At 47.7% G+C, this 17,306-nt stretch overlaps 1 protein-coding gene across 1 annotated transcript; it reads left to right on the top strand.

The window, feature by feature from the left end:
* Positions 1 to 206: 206 nt before the first annotated feature.
* Positions 207 to 16,439, top strand: atg16l1 (autophagy related 16 like 1). The gene is made up of 21 exons (XM_089014590.1): positions 207 to 365; positions 1,444 to 1,555; positions 3,009 to 3,102; positions 3,175 to 3,274; positions 3,387 to 3,460; positions 3,524 to 3,593; positions 3,653 to 3,834; positions 3,901 to 3,966; positions 4,041 to 4,127; positions 4,207 to 4,266; positions 4,336 to 4,438; positions 4,966 to 5,071; positions 5,203 to 5,273; positions 5,348 to 5,419; positions 7,738 to 7,858; positions 7,936 to 8,041; positions 8,639 to 8,788; positions 8,859 to 8,906; positions 9,457 to 9,558; positions 10,619 to 11,826; positions 15,969 to 16,439. The coding sequence occupies exons 2-20, from the start codon at positions 1,450 to 1,452 to the stop codon at positions 10,710 to 10,712; spliced, it is 1,812 nt and encodes a 603-aa protein (XP_088870716.1). The 5' UTR covers positions 207 to 365; positions 1,444 to 1,449; the 3' UTR covers positions 10,713 to 11,826; positions 15,969 to 16,439.
* Positions 16,440 to 17,306: the final 867 nt, after the last annotated feature.

The following is a 17,306-nucleotide window of genomic DNA, read 5'->3' as shown; positions in this document are numbered from 1 at the left end:
GTAGGGATATATATATATATATAGGGCCTAAACTACCAGTAAGACTTTAGTTTGCTGACGAAGTTTCTTGTATAAGAAGCGAAACGTCCGACACCTTCAAAGAAGTACAGATGACGGCTGAAGAAACCTTTTCATCGATGGACCACTTCTGTACGACTGAGTTTACACAGACGTATTTCTTTTAAAAGTAGGCCGCCCTTTCTCGTGACGTCATTTTCACGCGACGACCCGGAAAAAGCCTCCGAAGGCAAAATGGAGCCGAGGCGCGGTGAGCGAAGTGAGGAGAGTCATGTCGACCGGGAAGCTTAACGGAACAGCACCTTTTGACGTGCTCAAAAGTCCAACAACCCCCCCTCGCGACGCGGGTAAGTCGAAATGCCGCCAGCGACTTTCGTCCGCCGCGTCGGAGGCTATTTCTCCTCCCAAAAGCTCGTTGCGGCTACTTTAGCATGCTAACTTGTTGAGTCACGACTCTGCGCTGCCTTTTGGTTGTATGTGTTTTATTTTATTTTTAGAATTATTTAGTTGCTTCTTCGTCTCCTTGTCATTTTCGTCCGTTCTTTTTTTTAAATTTGCTTAACCCGAACGTGACGTCAACGACGTTTCTGCTGCAACACGTGACAGACAATGAGCACAACAAATGCCTGGCGCACATTCCGACTCGGGATACAAGAAGCTTCTGTCCTATGTCGTGAGAAGTTGACCCGACTACGCTCGAAGCCTCGCATCAAATCGCCTCAAAATAGCCAGCTAGCTATCTATTAGTTATCTATTAGCTAGCTAGCTAACTTGATCTATTTGAGTTATTCCCTATTGAACGCGGTCTCCGTTGCTGGCTACGTAGCTAGCTATCTATTTCCTATCTATTAGCTGTCTAGCTAGCTAGCTATTAGTTTTCTATTACCTAGCTATCTAACTTGATCTATTTGAGTTCGTCCCGGTTGAATGGGGTCGCCGTTGCTGCCTAGCTAGCTATCTATTTGCTATCCATTAGCTGTCTAGCTATCTATTTGTTTTCTATTAGCTAGCTAGTCTGATCTATTTGAGTTATTCCCAATTGAACGGTGTCATCGTTACTGGCTACCTAGCTAGCTATCTATATGCTATTGATTAGCCGTCTAACTCGCTGGCTATCTTTTAGTTGTGTATAGCTAGCTAGGTAACATGATCTATTTGAGTTGTATTCCCGGTTGAGTGAACGCTGGCGCATGTGGTTGCCGCTGCTCACCCACAGAAAAGCTGATCATGTGACTATAAAGTGACATTGAGAGTTTTGAAAGGCGATTGTAAATGAAATGTATTAATATTAAAAATGGTTCCGCTTGCGAGGCTTCACTTTCACCCGAAAGAGCATCACGGGTGGACATCTGGGTGACGACGCACGACTTTTGAAGTAGGAATGAAGAATGGCGTCGCCGACTGCGCTTGTGTTTGTGCTTTCAGGCGGCTATGGCGCAGCCGCGCGCCGTGTGCACGTGGAAGCCGCACATCTGCGAGCAACTGAAGCTCCGCGACCGTCTGCAGCGGCACGGCTTCGAGGAGATCGTTCATCAGTGTGAGTGACGCCGCCGAGGTCCAAAACCTGGATGCATACATCTGCAAAGTGTATGCATCGGAGACTGAGGAGCCAAGTTTGAAAGGACAACCAACACCTCCGCATAAGTTGTAAAATCACTTCAAATGACTTCTCCTGAGCGCACTACAAACCGCATATGGCTATATTTTACATTTTAAGACTCGCACTGAATATTCAGGAAGTCTTGTTTTCGTGTTGATGACGATGTCTGAAGTGGCGTCACGTCAGGAACGCCCCTGACCAAAAAAGTGACACACAATGCATTTTGGGTACTTTGTTTGGTCTGAAAACTTCGTGTTGATCCGTGTTGATGGTGAAATTGGAAGGAAAAACACATCAATAACACGATGGTGAATAATCGTGTGTCGCACCAAGACTACCAATTGCGGTAACACCATTTAGAAGTGGACACAAATTCCCAGCAGACAAATCAGAGTCCAGACGGCTCAAATTGATATTGAAGGACTTCTTTAATCGATTGCAAACATTTATGCTTTCCTCTTCACAACTATTTGAATCATATTCATAACTGGATGAGTAACAAGAAAGCATCTACTCCGAATCTGAACTCCGTGAGGTCATTGTTTTGATTCTGGAGCAAGGCAAGGCGTCCTGGCGTGACGTCACGAACTGGGGGCGGGACTTTCTGAAAAGCCACAGTTCAGAGGTCATTTTGTGGCAGTTTTGGGACACTTTCAGTCATTTTTATTGGATTGGATATTGGATATGCCTTTATTGGTGTTTTGCATTTGACTAAAAATATCAGCCTATGTGTTTTGGGTATTTTAGATGCTGTGAAACATTTTTCTGATGTCAGTTAGGAAACAAAAAAATGGTGTCGGTTGTCCTTTAAAGAGTACTACATGCATATTCATATTTGGCTCAAACAAAGAAGTCAACAGTTGATTGGATCCCGTTCCTTCACTGGTCTGGTCTCGTCCTCTTTGGTGGAGTGGAGGTATCTCAAGTTTCATCTGCCAAGTTAGCGTTGGTCATGTCGTAACTTTTCACCTCCCTTGGGTGATGAGGACCGGCTGACCCCTTGACCCCCTGTACCTGGAAACTCCCAACAAACTTTCCATATCCGCTCACACATTGAAAACAAAGCACTATTTGTACTGAACAAATCACTACTTGAATGTTTATCCTACACAATGTCTAACATGGCTAACTAAATGTACAGTAAAGTCTCGTTATATCTATATTGGATATATCGATAGTCCCGCTTATATCGATACTATTTCTATGCACGCACTGAGAAAATTACATGCAAACAGGGTCGGATATATCGATAGTCCCGGTTATATCGATATTTTTTCGGACTCCCTTGAATATCGATATAACGAGACTTTACTGTATTTATTTCCTTCAAAAGGAGCCTAGGGTGGAAGAGCCTCCTACTCCAAACAAAACGCTTGCTCGCTTGTTTCAGACAATCGTCTGCTGGAGAAATCGGAGCTGCACGCCGTCCTGTCAGAGCGCTACCAAACGGACAAGCACGAAGCGGCACGGGGACACGAAGCCACGTGAGCGCCGCGGGCGGCCGCCGCTCGATTCGCGCCTTAGCGTGGCTGACTCTGCCGGCGTCCGGCTCGCAGGTCGGCGGGCGGCGACGCGCCGGCGCTGCAGCAGGAGATGGCCGACATGAGGATCCGCCATCAAGAGGAGCTGACGGAGCTGCACAAAAAACGAGGGGAGGTGCGCCAGTGGGTCTCAAACGCGCCGTCGCGTAGCCTAGGCCGGGGGAGGGGGTTCGACCTGCGGAGGACGGGCTCTTCAGAAGGCAGACTCTGGTTCTTTCCCCTGTCAGCTGGCCCAGACCGTCATCGAGCTCAACAACCTGATCCAGCAGAAGGACAAGGCGATCCAGAGCAACCAGGCCAGGTGGGTTGCCACGCCCGTCACCAGTCCCTTCACGTCCGCTGACGTCGATCTTTGGTCTTTCAGGATGCAGGAGTACCAGCGGCAGGTGGATGACCTGGAGGGGGACTGTCGAGATCTCAGCAACTGCCTGCAGGTGGGACGACCTCCCGGCGGCCCCCAGTGGCATGTTGAGGTGTCACGTGTGTCGTCCAGGACCTGGAGCGGGCCAACCAGACGCTGAAGGATGAGTACGACGCACTGCAGATTACCTTTGGCGCTTTGGAGGAGAAACTGCGCAAGACTACCGAGGACAACCAGGAGCTGGTCTCGCGCTGGATGGCCGAGAAGGCCCAGGAGGCCAACCGGCTCAACGCAGAGAACGAGAAGGACAGCAGGTGGGTTGGAGATCCCCGAGCGGCCCCCCATCCCCACTTGACTGGTGCGCCACTTCCGCCCCGCAGGCGCAGACAGGCTAAACTGCAGAAGGAGCTGGCAGACGCCGCCAAGGAGCCGCTTCCCGTCGACCCGTCAGTGAACTTGTGGCTAGTCGGGCGGCTGGACGGGGGCACGGACGCTGACTCATTGTCCCCCTCCCCCGCAGGGACGACGACATTCAAGTTCTGACGGAGGACTGCGGGAGGTCGAGTGGTGAGCAGCCGCACGGATGGCCGCTCAGCAGAACCGCCAGGTGGACCCCCGCCCATCCGTCGCTAAAATACAAACGTGGCGCCTATGCATCCAATTCCTTCTTGTTGCTCGTCCGTCAGTAAGAAAAGCTCACCGCTGCCCCCCGGTGGTCTGCTCAACTCCATCTCCACCATGTTTGGGTGAGCGCAAGGTTCCCGGGGGGCTCCCAACGGCACATAACATCTTCAGTTGTTGTCCTCCCTTGGCAGACGACGAGGCGCGAATCCCTCCAGTCTGTCTCCGGGAAACAGCGAGGAGTCGGCGGGGGCCTGCGTGGAGGTTCGAGTCCCGTCCACGGCGCTGCACCTTTTCGTAAGCGCCGCCTGCCATTCTTGGGACCTCATTTGGACGCGCTCCGAGGAAGCGGGGCGGGGTGGTCCGTGCTGTCGCCGGCTTTGACCAGTCCTGACGTGGTGTTCCTTTCTTTTGTGCTTCTGGGTCTGCTGAGGGGGGGGAAACAGTTTTCAGTCCATTACAAATTATGTTGTATTAGCTATCCATTAGCTAGCTGTCTAGCTGGCTGGCTGTTAGCTGGCTAGCTATCTGGCTGTGTATTAGCTATCCATTAGCTAGCTGGCTAGCTGTTAGCTGGCTAACTGTTGGCTATCTATTACGTATTTATTAGCTATCAATTAGCTAGCTAGCTTTCTATCTATTTGAGTTACTTCGGGGTTGAGTGAAATCTGGCACATGTGGCTGCCGCTGCTCACCTGCAGAAACACTTTATCCTGTGACTTTAAAGTGACATTGAGAGTTTTGAAAGGTGTTTAGAAATGTATTAATAATAATAATAATAAATTTTATATGTGCCTTTGTGGCCCCCCCCACGTTTTGTCCAGGAGGCGCACGACGGCGAGGTGAACGCGGTGCGGTTCGGCCCCGGCTCGCGCGTCTTGGCCACGGGAGGGATGGACCGCAGGGTGAAGCTTTGGGAGATTGTCTCAGGTGTGTTCGCCTCTTGACAAACGTTTTGCTCATGTGGCTGTCAATCTTGACCTGGTGGCCGCAAACCAGGGGCTGGACTTGACCTTTTTCACGTCCTCGCTTTCTTCTTGCCTTTTTTTATGCACACGCAGGACGCTGCGAGCCGAAGGGGGCGCTGACGGGCAGCAACGCCGGCATCACCAGCATCGAATTTGACAGTGCGGTAAGCCTCCCCCCCGCGGCGCCGGTCGCCATGGCGTCTTTGGGCCCTGCCTGAGCCGGCGTGCGTGTGCGCAGGGGTCCTGCCTGCTGGCCGCCTCCAATGACTTTGCCAGTCGCATCTGGACCCTGGAAGACTACAGACTCAGGGTCAGTGGCGGCAAAACCCCCGCGAGCAATCCGGTCTTGTCTGCGCGTTGCCAGCTTTGAGCGAGTCTAGTGAAGTGAAGACTTCCTTTTTAATTTTTTTCTCAGCCAGTGATATTTCAGAATCAGAATCAGAATCATCTTTATTGCCAAGTATGTAGGACACACAAGGAATTTGTTTCCGGTAGAACACGCTGCACTAGTATCGTCGTCAAAAAAAACTGCTAAGTGGCACTATACATATTTGTTGTAATGGCTAAAAACATTCGCCTAAAAAGGCTAACTCGTTCAATGACAAAGCTTTGCTCCCTTGAACTGGACTGCACTGGAAATCCGGGAGGGGGCCTTGTTGAATGCGGGCCAGGGTTCATGATGAGAAGTAAAAGGTCTGAAGCAGGACCACCCTCCCCCCCCAGGCTTGGCTCCCAGCATAGCTCGCCCTGGTGCCGGCGCGTCAAAGCGACGCCGCGCCGGCCCGCGGCCTGCTGACAGGACGGATGCCGCGTCACTCGCCGCCTGCCGGGAGCCCCCGCAGGCTGGCCGACGTGCATCCTACATTGTGGGGGTGGGGCACCCAGGAGTGGCTGCGGGGGGCCGACCGGTCCTGCTCGTGATCTCCTTCTTCTGCTGAGACCCTAGGGGCCAACGTCTGGCCCTCGGATTGGATTGGCCATGATTAGTCTTGCAGTGGACAAATGGACATTTCACAGCAGCCAAGTCATGAAAGGAAAGGAAGAAGTAGAAAAATTGAACACAAGCTTCTGTCAAGGCAGCCACTCTTGAACTCAAAACTGCATCAAAATAATATGACAACACAGACATTCATTCAATTTGAAGCACTTTCTGCACCTTCTGTGCCGCATGAAGCAGTTCTAGATGACAGCAGAGGCTCAAAGCGTCCTTTTCACCAGTGGATCAGATACATCATGGTGGAATGTCCACGTCTGCTACTAGCTAAGTTTTGAAAGTAAACACCAAGGTGGAGCATCTATTGGACAGTCTGCGGCTGGATGGATGCATGGCTTGAGGAGCCCGTGATAAGTAGAAAGCGTCAATGCGTATGTGGAACGGTCGCGGCTTGGAATTGAAGCGGATTTATGTGGGACAGGAGATGTGAGACAATCTCTTGGTCGGTCAATGGATGCTACAGCTGCGTGTTTGCTTTCAACATCAGATGCGTCACTTTCAGGGTCGTGAACGTACGCTAGTGACACCAAGTGACGTTTACGTCCGGAGTGCCGCGTTCAAAAAAGTCATTTTGTCTGTCTAAAACGTTAGCATAAGAAGCTAAAAGGCGACGTGTGGCTGAAGCTACGGGGTGTGCTTTGAAAGGTGAACTAGCTTGTTTGATGTTAGCCTCGAGGTGAAAGAATAAGAATTGAAAGAAAACAAGTGTCGAGAGAAACTTTGATACAGGTTGACGTCTGTGGTTGGAACTCAGCGTGGTGGTGTGTGTGATTTTGTGTTTGGGGGGGGGGGGGGGTGCAAGGTTATCGTCGGCCAGAACTGTGCACATTTTGTGAGGCTGTTTGTGATCTGCAGTGCGGGTAGACGTGGTCAGCGTGACACTCACTCGCTGGGTCTGGTTTTGCACCCTCGCATCCATCCCGTAGCGATTTTGGTTTTTTGAATGTTGCTGTGCCAATGACCATTTTGTGTTTGGGAGCCTTTTATTGAACGAGTTGCTTGTTCTGTAGCCGCAAAGGGACATAAGTCTTCTTGTGCCGGTCCCAAGCCCGGATAAATACAGAGGGTTGTGTCAGGAAGGGCATCCGATGTAAAAGCTGGGCCAAAACAAACATGCGTATCATACCTCTGAAGATGGAGGACACTGATTCGCTGTGGCGACCCCTTGAAGGGAAAAGCCTAAAGCAAAAGAAGAAAAAGACGTGCACATTCCACCATGACGCCCCTGATCCACTGCTGAAAAGGACGCTTTGATCATCTCTTTCATCTAGAACTGCTTCATGTCATAAAGAGGGCACAGAAAGTTCTGAAGAATGAATAATAATAATAATAATACATTTCATTTTTAAGCACCTTTCAAAACTCTCAAGGTCACTTTACAGTCACAGGATAAGTTTTTCTGTGGGTGAGCAGCGGCAGTCCTCTGACTGTCAAGTGTCCTTGAGAGTTTTGAAAGGCGCTTAGAAATGAAATTATTATTATTATTGTCTCAAATCTCCTGCAACCACATAAATCCTCTTCAATTCCAAGCGGCGACCGTTGTTCCACATCCGCATCGCTTTTTTTTTTCTTCTCGGGTGGTCTTAGCGTAAATCTGCCCACCCCCGCCTGAACGGCCCGCTTGCTCTCCGCAGCACACGCTTACCGGCCATAGCGGGAAGGTTCTATCAGCTCGCTTCCTATTGGACAACGCTCGCATCGTCTCGGGGAGCTACGACCGCACCCTGAAAGTCTGGGACCTCCGCAGCAAAGTCTGTACGTGCCGGAGCGGCCGCCTGGCGCCGCCGCCCACCTCCGCTGCTCACCTGCCGAGGTTGCATTGCGTCCGGCAGGCATGAAGACGGTGTTCACCGGCTCCAGTTGCAACGACATCGCCTGCACCGAGCACTGCGTCATGAGCGGACATTTTGACAAGAAGGTCCGCTTCTGGGACATCAGGTGGCTCAACCGGCCCTCCTTGTTTGCTATCTATTAGCTATCTGGTTGGCTAGCTATCTAGGTGGCTATCTATTAGTCACCCGCAGAAAAAAAAAATATCCTGTGACTGTAAAGTGTCCTTCAGAGTTTTGAAAGGCACTCATAAATGAAATGGATTAATTATAATAATAATAATTCTATAGCTAGGTAGCTCCATAGCTGGCAATCTATTTGCTATCTATTACCTATCTGACTAGCTAGCTGGCTATCTATTAGTTATATAGTTATCTCACTAGCTAGCTACCTAGCTCGTTGTCCATTTGCTGTTTCTCAGCTATCTGGCTGGCTTGCTAGCTCTCTAGCTGGCTATCTATTAGTTGTATAGCTAGCTGGCTATCTATTAGCTAGCTAGCTTTCTATCTATTTGAGTGACTTCCGGGTTCAGTGAACGCTGGCGCACGCAGTTGCCGCTGCCCACCCAAAGAAAAACTTATCCTATGACTGTAAAGTGACCTTGAGAGTTTTGAAAGGCAGTTATATATTACATTTATTATTATTACTGTTATTTTCTTGAAGAATAGTCGTGATTAAGTGCGGATCATGCCGCCTCCATTTCAGGGCGGAGAGCAACGTGCGGGAGTTGGAGCTGGCGGGTCGTGTGACATCCTTGGACCTGAACCACGAGCGCAGCGAGCTGCTGGCTTGCTCCCGTGACGACCTGCTCAGCATAGTCGACCTACGTGCCAACGCCGTCAGGCAGACGCTCAGGTGGGCGCGGGCAGCGGGGCGCCTTTGGACAGGTCGTGGGGGGGGCTCACGCCTGTCTTGTCGTCTTCAGGGCGGAGGGCTTCAAGTGCGGCGCCGACTGGACCAGGGTGACCTTCAGGTGGGTTCCTCTCTGAACTCGGACCAAAACAGCTAACAAGACAGCTGATAGGAAATAGATAGCTAGCTACGTAGCCAGCAACTGTGACCACGTTCAACCAGGAATAACTCAAATAGATCAAGTTAGCTAGCTAATAGATAACTAATAGATAGCTAGCTAGTTAGATAGCTAATATATAGCAAATAGATAGCTAGCCAGATAGCCAGCAACAGTGACCCCATTCAACCGGGAATAACTGAAATAGATCAAGTTAACTAGCTAGCTAATAGAAAACTATTAGATAGATAGCGAGTTAGACAGCTAATATATAGGATATAGATAGCAAATAGATAGCTAGCTCAGTAACCAGCAACGGTGATCCCGTTCAATCGGGAATAACTAAAATAGATCAAGTTAGCTAGCTAGCTAATAGATAGCTAGCTATTTATGCAGCTAATAGATAGCTAGCTAGGTAGCCAACAACGGTGACCCCGTTCAATCGGGAATAACTCAAATAGATCAAGTTAGCTAATAGATAACTAATAGCATTTGTGGCTGTATGTCCTTTCAGTCCTGACGGCAACTTTGTGGCGGCCGGCTCGGCGGACGGGACGCTTTACGTCTGGAACGTCCTGACGGGGAAGGTGGAGCGAACGTTGGAGCGCCATCACAAGTAAGACGTGCCTTCCAGACCCTGGAAAGTCCACTCAGAGATTTGTTTGTGAAGGGTTGGGTCGCCAAATCCCATGTTTTTTCTGTACTCATCAAAGATTGGGTGGTGTCCTTTCATCTCTGGTCGAGCAAAATTGAAATGATAATAATCCATTTCATTTACAAGCGCCTTTCAAAACTCAAGGTCACGTGACAGTCACGGTATCAGTTTTTCTGTGGATGAGCAGCATGCGCCAGCGTTCACTCAACCCCAAATAACTCAAATAGATCAAGTTAGCTAGCTAATAAATACCTAATAGATTGCTAGTTAGACAGCTAATCAATAGCAAATAGATAGCTAGCTAGGTACCCAGCAACGGTGACCCTGTTCAACCAGGAATAACTCAAATAGATCAAGTTAGCTAGCTAGCTAATAGAAAACTTATAGATAGATAGCGGGCTCGCTAGCTAGTTAGACAGCTAATAGATAGCAAGTAGATAGCTAGGTAGGTCGTCAGAAACTGTGACCCTGTTCAATCGGGAATGACTCAAATAGATCAATTTAGCTAGCTAGCTAATAGATAACTAATAGCTAGCTAGTTAGACAGCTAATAGACAGTAAATAAATAGCTAGCCAGGTAGCCAGCCATTTAATTTATAAGTGCCTTTCAAAACTCTCAGATACTACCGTCAGAGGATATTTTTTCTGCGGGTGAGCAGTGGCAGCCACATGCGCCAGCGGTCATTCAACCCGGAAGTAGCAAAGTAAAAAAAACACTAAATAATATGAAAACACAGAGAGTCATTCATTCTTCAGCACTTGCTGTACCCTCTTTGTGGCATGAAGCAGTTGTAGATGCAAGAGGAGAGGATCAAAGCGTCCTTTTCAGCAGTGGATCAGGGACGTTATGGTGGAATGTGCACGTCTACTACAAGCTAAATGTTGAAAGCAAGTGCGGCAAGGCCTTTGGCTTGGGGTCCAAAAGGGGGGAGGCTTACAAATGGTGTCCCGGCGCCTTTGCATGTCGGGGTGTGGTGGTCTGGCGGCCGTGCTTAAAAGCTGTTGTGGTGTCCCCCCGCAGCTCAGCCATCAACGGCGCGTCGTGGTCGCCGTCGGGGGTCTTCGTGTGCAGTGTGGAGAAGGGCGGCAAGGCCATCCTGTGGTCCGACTTGTGACGGCAGGGAGGAGCGGACGCCGCGTGCACAGCGCTTTTTCAATGTGGGACATGGCGCCTGAGGTCGCCGCGGCAACTCACGCGGGACTGTCCACTTGTTTGTGTCCTGTTGACTTTGTACGCACGGCGAGCCAATAAAGCAGTCCGAGCCACAGCCCGACTTGCTCCCTGAGTGTCGCCCAGCGCCAAGCGGGCTGGCACCCGTCGGCCTCAGCAGGTGAGTATTTTTTTCTTTCTATTTTCAGTGTCTGAAACTCATGACAAAAAGTTAGCGGACACCAGGGCAGACAACTCTGAAAAGTTGCCTGCCCGCCCATAAAGTTGCCTGCCCGGCATTAAATTGCCTGCCCGGCCATAAAGTTGCCTGCCCGGCCATAAAGGTGCGTGCCCGGCCATAAAGTTGCCTGCCCAGCCATAAAGTTGCCTGCCCTATTGTATCACACCAGTAACAGTATGGGCAGGGCACATTCGCACCGTTCTGCTCCGATTGGCTACGTAGCGTACGTGAACTATCAGGCATTATTGGTCGGACACCTGTCACTTATTGAGTTGCATTGCAAAATGTGCGCTGCATATGATGTTCTTGTGCGCTGAGTATGTTTACGTTTTGTAGCGTCATCAATTTTGTTAGCTCCTTTTGAGTCTCTCTTCAGGGGTTGAGGTTTTGGTTTGATTCCTAACCACTTATCAATTTTTCTCGTGTTCTCTGTGCGTCTACTTCGGAAAATGACATGCAAATGCACCCAGAAGCACCAAGTTATTCAATGCAGGCTTCTGATTGGGTGCAGAGTATGCAAATTTCCAAACCGTATGAAGATTTCGAAATCGGAATAAAGCAAATGTTTGATTTGAAAATCAATCTTTTTTTTTCCTTGAAGTTGTCGCCCTCCCGGGCAGAGACGTTCTGCAAGTTGTACGCCCGACGTAAAAGTTGCACGCCCCGGGCGTCCGCGCAGACGTTATTTCAGACACTGCTATTTTGTACTGGTCGTCTGTGGAGGTCGGAGGCACGCCTTTCCCTACCTGCGCTACGTTGACGTTAACCTGAGGCCAGTTGCAAAGCCGTTTTCTTTCAGGTCCAGTCGACGGGAGTCTCAAGCGTCCCAGATAAGCCGGTAAGAACCGATCGCAGCCACACAACTTTGCTGCGCACGCACGGGCGATGGCGCCTCCTCAAAATGGCTGCCATTCGAATGGGCGGGGGGCACCTCGCATGCCTCCCGTCCACCGACTCGGTTTGCTGCAGTTGAAGGTCGATGATGAGCAGTAAAAGGTCTGACGTCCCGCCCCCCACGCCCTCCCGCCACCGGCACGCTTCCGAGGCGCGACGTGTCGGCACGCCTCGCCGTGGCGCTCACACCAACCGGAAATGGCATCACAAACGGGGGTTGCGCTCAGATCATCTCGGCTCCTCGTGATCATTTCCGACAACCAAAAAAAAAGGCCAACAAGTTGAGCGTCCGTCCCGGGAGGGCCAAGGCGGGGCGGCTGATCTCAAGTTTTCAACCTGAGACCTTTTGACAAAATGCTCTTTGTAGTGATGGGAATTGCAGCTCCTTTCAGAGAGCCGGTTCTTTTGGCTCGGCTCACAAAAAAGATCCGGCTCTTGGCTCCTAAATGGCTCCTGTTGTTGTTGTTTTTTTGCCGCTTAAATTAATTATGTGACAAACGAATTACTCGTGTAAAAAATCCACTATATCAAATATTTTTATTTATATGGCTTGATTTATACGCGCACAGAAGGCATTCACTAACTTTCACTTTCCTTGTGGTGAAACCCGTTCTTGGACTGGCATGTTCTTTGTCATATAGGATTCTGGTATGATTCTTTGAGCGTCTTCAGAATCAGAAAGCCTTTAATAGCCCAACAATGGGGATATTTCCTGCTTGGAATTGCATAGATTGCGTTGAGAGCATCCTTTGTCATCTACAATTGAAAATGGCTGAAAATCACTTTACCCACTTGTTTTTTCTTTGTCGTTCTATCAAGCTTTGTCGTCTCCCTTTCCTGTTTCCTGTGCTACTCGCAGTATAATAATACATTTAATTTATAAGTGCCTTTCAAAACTCTCAGGGTCAGGTCACAGGATCGGTTTTGCTGTGAGTGAGCAGCGGCAGCCACATGCCGTTGCTCGCCAGCGTTCACTCAACTCGGAAGTTAGCTCAAATATATAGAAAGCTAGCTAATATATAGTGAATAGCTAGCCAGCTAGATAGCTAATACAGTAAATGTTAAGCAGATTCCTTACTTACAGACAGTGTATTGTCGGTGTTCAAATACCTGACATGTTTCGGCGACTACTTCCGCCTTCGTCAGAGTGTCACGGATGTTGCTGTGACGCGCCATTTTCAGCTGGTGTTGCTATGAGGGCGTGACCTACCTGTCAGAACTGACAGGCAAGCCACGCCCCCCGCTGTCCGCTCGTCCCTCCAGGATGCTGCTCCAGGTAGTAGAGAGCATGTAAGCATGTAAGCTCCCTCATCCCTGTTGACCACACACAACTCTCCGTCAAATCTTGGTACACCCAAAGGACAAAATACTCCCGGAAAACAAATGTAACTCAATATATGAAATCCCATGCAAGTCATGCAATAAATCATACATCGGGGAGACAGGAAGGAGTTTCAATACAAGAAAAAAAGAGCACAAGAACGAGTGCGAGAAGGAGACGGCAACAATCCAAACAAGAGCAATAAAAGAACAAGCACAACAGGAGCACCATAAATCAGCCATCACGGACCACTGCAAAAGAGAGAACAACATCATGGACTGGGAGAAGGCCAGAGTCATCTGCACCGAAGACAACAAACATCAGCGCTGGATCAGGGAGGCCATTGAAATCCGAAAGCGAGGACCAAGGACCATCAACAGGGATGAGGGAGCTTACATGCTCTCTACTACCTGGAGCAGCATCCTGGAGGGACGAGCGGACAGCGGGGGGCGTGGCTTGCCTGTCAGTTCTGACAGGTAGGTCACGCCCTCATAGCAACACCAGCTGAAAATGGCGCGTCACAGCAACATCAGTGACACTCTGACGAAGGCGGAAGTAGTCGCCGAAACATGTCAGGTATTTGAACACCGACAATACACTGTCTGTAAGTAAGGAATCTGCTTAACATTAGTTATCAAGTAGACAGGATGAATTTAGTACAACTAATACAGTAAAGTTTCGTTATATCGATATTCTCGGGAGTAAAAAAAAAATGTCGATATATCCGTCCTGCGCCAAACTGCATTAAAGGGGGGGGGGCAATATGTAAATGGGGGATCTTTGATATGGCATGTAATTTTATCATTGGGTTCATGGATTGTGTATCTAGCATGCTTTTTGTCCAGTAGTGAAGTGAAAAATAAACTTATGCATAAAATAAAAATATATTTACATTTTTTTTTATGATTATTTCCTTTCAAAAATGTAACGAATGCAAAATCCTCACGTTGTTCTATACACACGAAACCACGAAGGCCAGCGTGTACAAACATGAAAAACAGTGATTGTTGCAAGCGATAAAGATATCTGAATACAACACAATTAAATACATGTATGGAAAACGAAAACTGCAACGTTTACATTACTTGCGTTGATGAAGTATTCTGTGGCACGTCAAACTCTTTCGCAATGGAGGATTTGCTCCTTATTGGATTCTCCTCGACAGCCACTATTGCCTTGTACTTTGTTCTGAGATCACAATTATTACGTTTCCCCATGGTTTAAATTGGTGTTGAACAACAGTACTGTATATAAGCTCTGCTCTGCCTTTTTATTGTGCTCGCGTATGACAGTTCAAAACACGGAAGCTGGTAGAAAATGGCACCTGCTACACTGCGCAAGGCACGGGAGCTGGTTATGTGACCAGCTCCCGTGCCTCGCGCAATGTAGCTGACGCCATTTTATACCACGTGACCAAGCCACGTGACCAACGGCGCGACCGGAAACCCCTAAGCAAATATTGATTCACCTTTAGCATCTTTTGTATCGATATAAACATAGCAAAATGGCCGGCGGGAGATGAAAAAGCACTGTAGTAACCGGATTATCGTAATAACCATGAATAGTACTAAACGGAATTAATTATACATAAAAAGACTAGAAATGTGCACGGGAAATGAAAATAGTATCGTAATAAGCAGTATTATCAATATAACCAATATCGATTGAACGAGACTTTACTGTATATAGCTAGCTAGATAGCCATCTAGACCAGGGGTGTCAAAGTCATTTTTTGCCACGGGCCACATTGTAGTTATGGTTTCCTCTTGAGGGCCGTTATGAATTTGGGGAACCCATTAGAATGTTTAAATCCCTTCAAATATTACATATAGAGCACACAGCAAATTAATGAATAACTCGTTTTCAAATCTGAAGTCAAGAATAATGACTTTTATTGTGGTTGACATCCAAAAATATGAAATTTTGGCTCAGATTTTAGCAATCATCATGGAACTTAACAAGTTTGATTTGCTTTCGCGGGCCGAAAAAAATGATGTGGCGGGCCGGATGTGGCCCGCGGGCCTTGACTTTGACACCTGTGATCTAGACAATACAATGGATCTTACTATATATAGCGCTTTCACAACAGCTGCAGCTGTAACAAAACGCTTCACATAATTGTCAACACAAAGCAAAATAATAAACACAACAGGAAGATAAAAACATGGACAGTAGTGTGTGATTTAGAAAACTTTTAGGACTGAATTTTGGTAGGGTTTGGAACGGATTTGGGCATTTACATGGAAAACATGTCTTGACTTACAACTTTTCTAGTTGTACATATACATATACAGGTAACATTTTAACTCATTCACTGCCGACCTTGCTGCTGTTTGCAAAGAAGGACGGTAGACACATGCAACGTGGTGAATTTTCCACTCCTTTCTCAGCATTATAGGAGACAAGAACCACAATAACTCTGTATTTACTTAGTATCTATTTACAGTTTGCTTCTTTTTCCTCTGACCCCCCCTCTTCTCACTGCTGCGTGTTTTTATCCTCCCCTCCCTCCTCTACCACGGATCTTGACCAATCACATGCGGCTTTAACCGAAGACTGGGGGTGGGGAATAAAGGGGAAAAAAGTTGGCTCCCATTTCCGGCTCCTTTATAGGAGCCGGCTATAAGAACCGACTCGTTCGTGAACAACACACTAGCTCTTTGAAACTTGCCACCAGAGGCGATAACGCCCTCCTGGGGGCGAGGGGGGGTCTGTGTTGGTTGTGATTGCGAGTCCCTTGTTGACACTTGTTCAATCCTTCCCAGCTGCTTAAGTGGACAGTGGACCAAATGCTGCGGGGTTGTTCTTTTCCGGGCAAGAGGCTTGACCACCGCCATCTTGGTTGAAGGGAACCCTGCAAGCCGAAGCGCACCTGCCGACACCTCAGAGACGCGCGCCAGTTGAGAACGCCAGCGTGTGCCCGCAGCCTTGGACTTGGTCGTGCTTTCATACCCCCACCCCCTCCTCCTATAAATGGAATGAAATGTTCTCAAGCGGTTTGCTGATCACAGTTGGGAAATTGATTCTGACTCTCAATAAAAGGAGCCATCTGTCTGTCCATCCTGCCTAATAAAGGTAAATCCAATTCCATATCGCCATCAAATTCCATATCTATCGTATGTATGAATCATCCGTCTTTGACTTTGGTGGATTAACAAATTGTCAAGTCAAAAATTATCAATACGCTTATTCACTATCAATATTGTAGAAAATCAATAAAGCTATCTTTCATGTAATTTTTCGTTTCTGGTAATTTCAACGGGTTAATTTCTATTAAGTAATCAATTATCAGTGAATCCAGCAACATCTACCTTGCCAATTTCCCCATTGTGACTGGGACTATTAAAGGCTTTCTGATTCTGATCTGCCAATTCCAGATAAATGTTCCTGTCATTCAGTCTAATTTTCAGTCCTATTTTATTTACTTTTTATTATATATCTTCCAATTGACCTGTCTTGAGTAAATTGGTCGTGTTCAACACACAGTGAAATGTGGTGGGGGCTGCAGAATTGCTCCGATGTGTTAAACCCCTCTGAAGTTTTGTGCTGATAAAAACCCTGATAAGAGGTATCGTAAATAACTCTGGCTTCTTTCAAATGGCTTAATCAAGCCGTATCCAAAACAAATTTTAGCGCAATCTAAACATCAATAGTTCTATAATTTTATACGTTCTCTCTGTCTTCTTATACAATTTCTATTTCATTCATCTTCCATGCTGCTCTGTCCTCACGAGAGTCATGAGGGGTGCTGGAGCCCATCCCGGCCGTCTTCGGGCCCTTGAAAGAGGACACTGACACACTGTGTCACATACACATACTCCACTTCATTGCTCCTTCTGCGTTCCTGTACCTCAAAAAGAAACTCACAAAATTGAATTCACAAAAAAACATCTCTATATAATAATTGGGCTATCATCAAAATTACATACAATTCCATTGGAACCTTGTGGGTAACTATTTTATATATATATATATATATATATATATTCTTATTCTCTAAGCTGGTCAGCAAAATCAAATTATAACATTTTATTATATACAGTAAAGTCTCGTTATATCGATATTGGTTATATCGATAGTACTGCTTATTACGATACTATTTC

Source organism: Hippocampus bargibanti, linkage group LG14 (assembly GCF_051943395.1).
Source record: "Hippocampus bargibanti isolate YZ-2025 linkage group LG14, ASM5194339v1, whole genome shotgun sequence".
NCBI lineage: Eukaryota > Metazoa > Chordata > Actinopteri > Syngnathiformes > Syngnathidae > Hippocampus > Hippocampus bargibanti.
The sequence above is the reverse complement of the archived record's forward strand: the minus strand, read 5'-3'. Positions and strand labels throughout refer to the sequence as shown.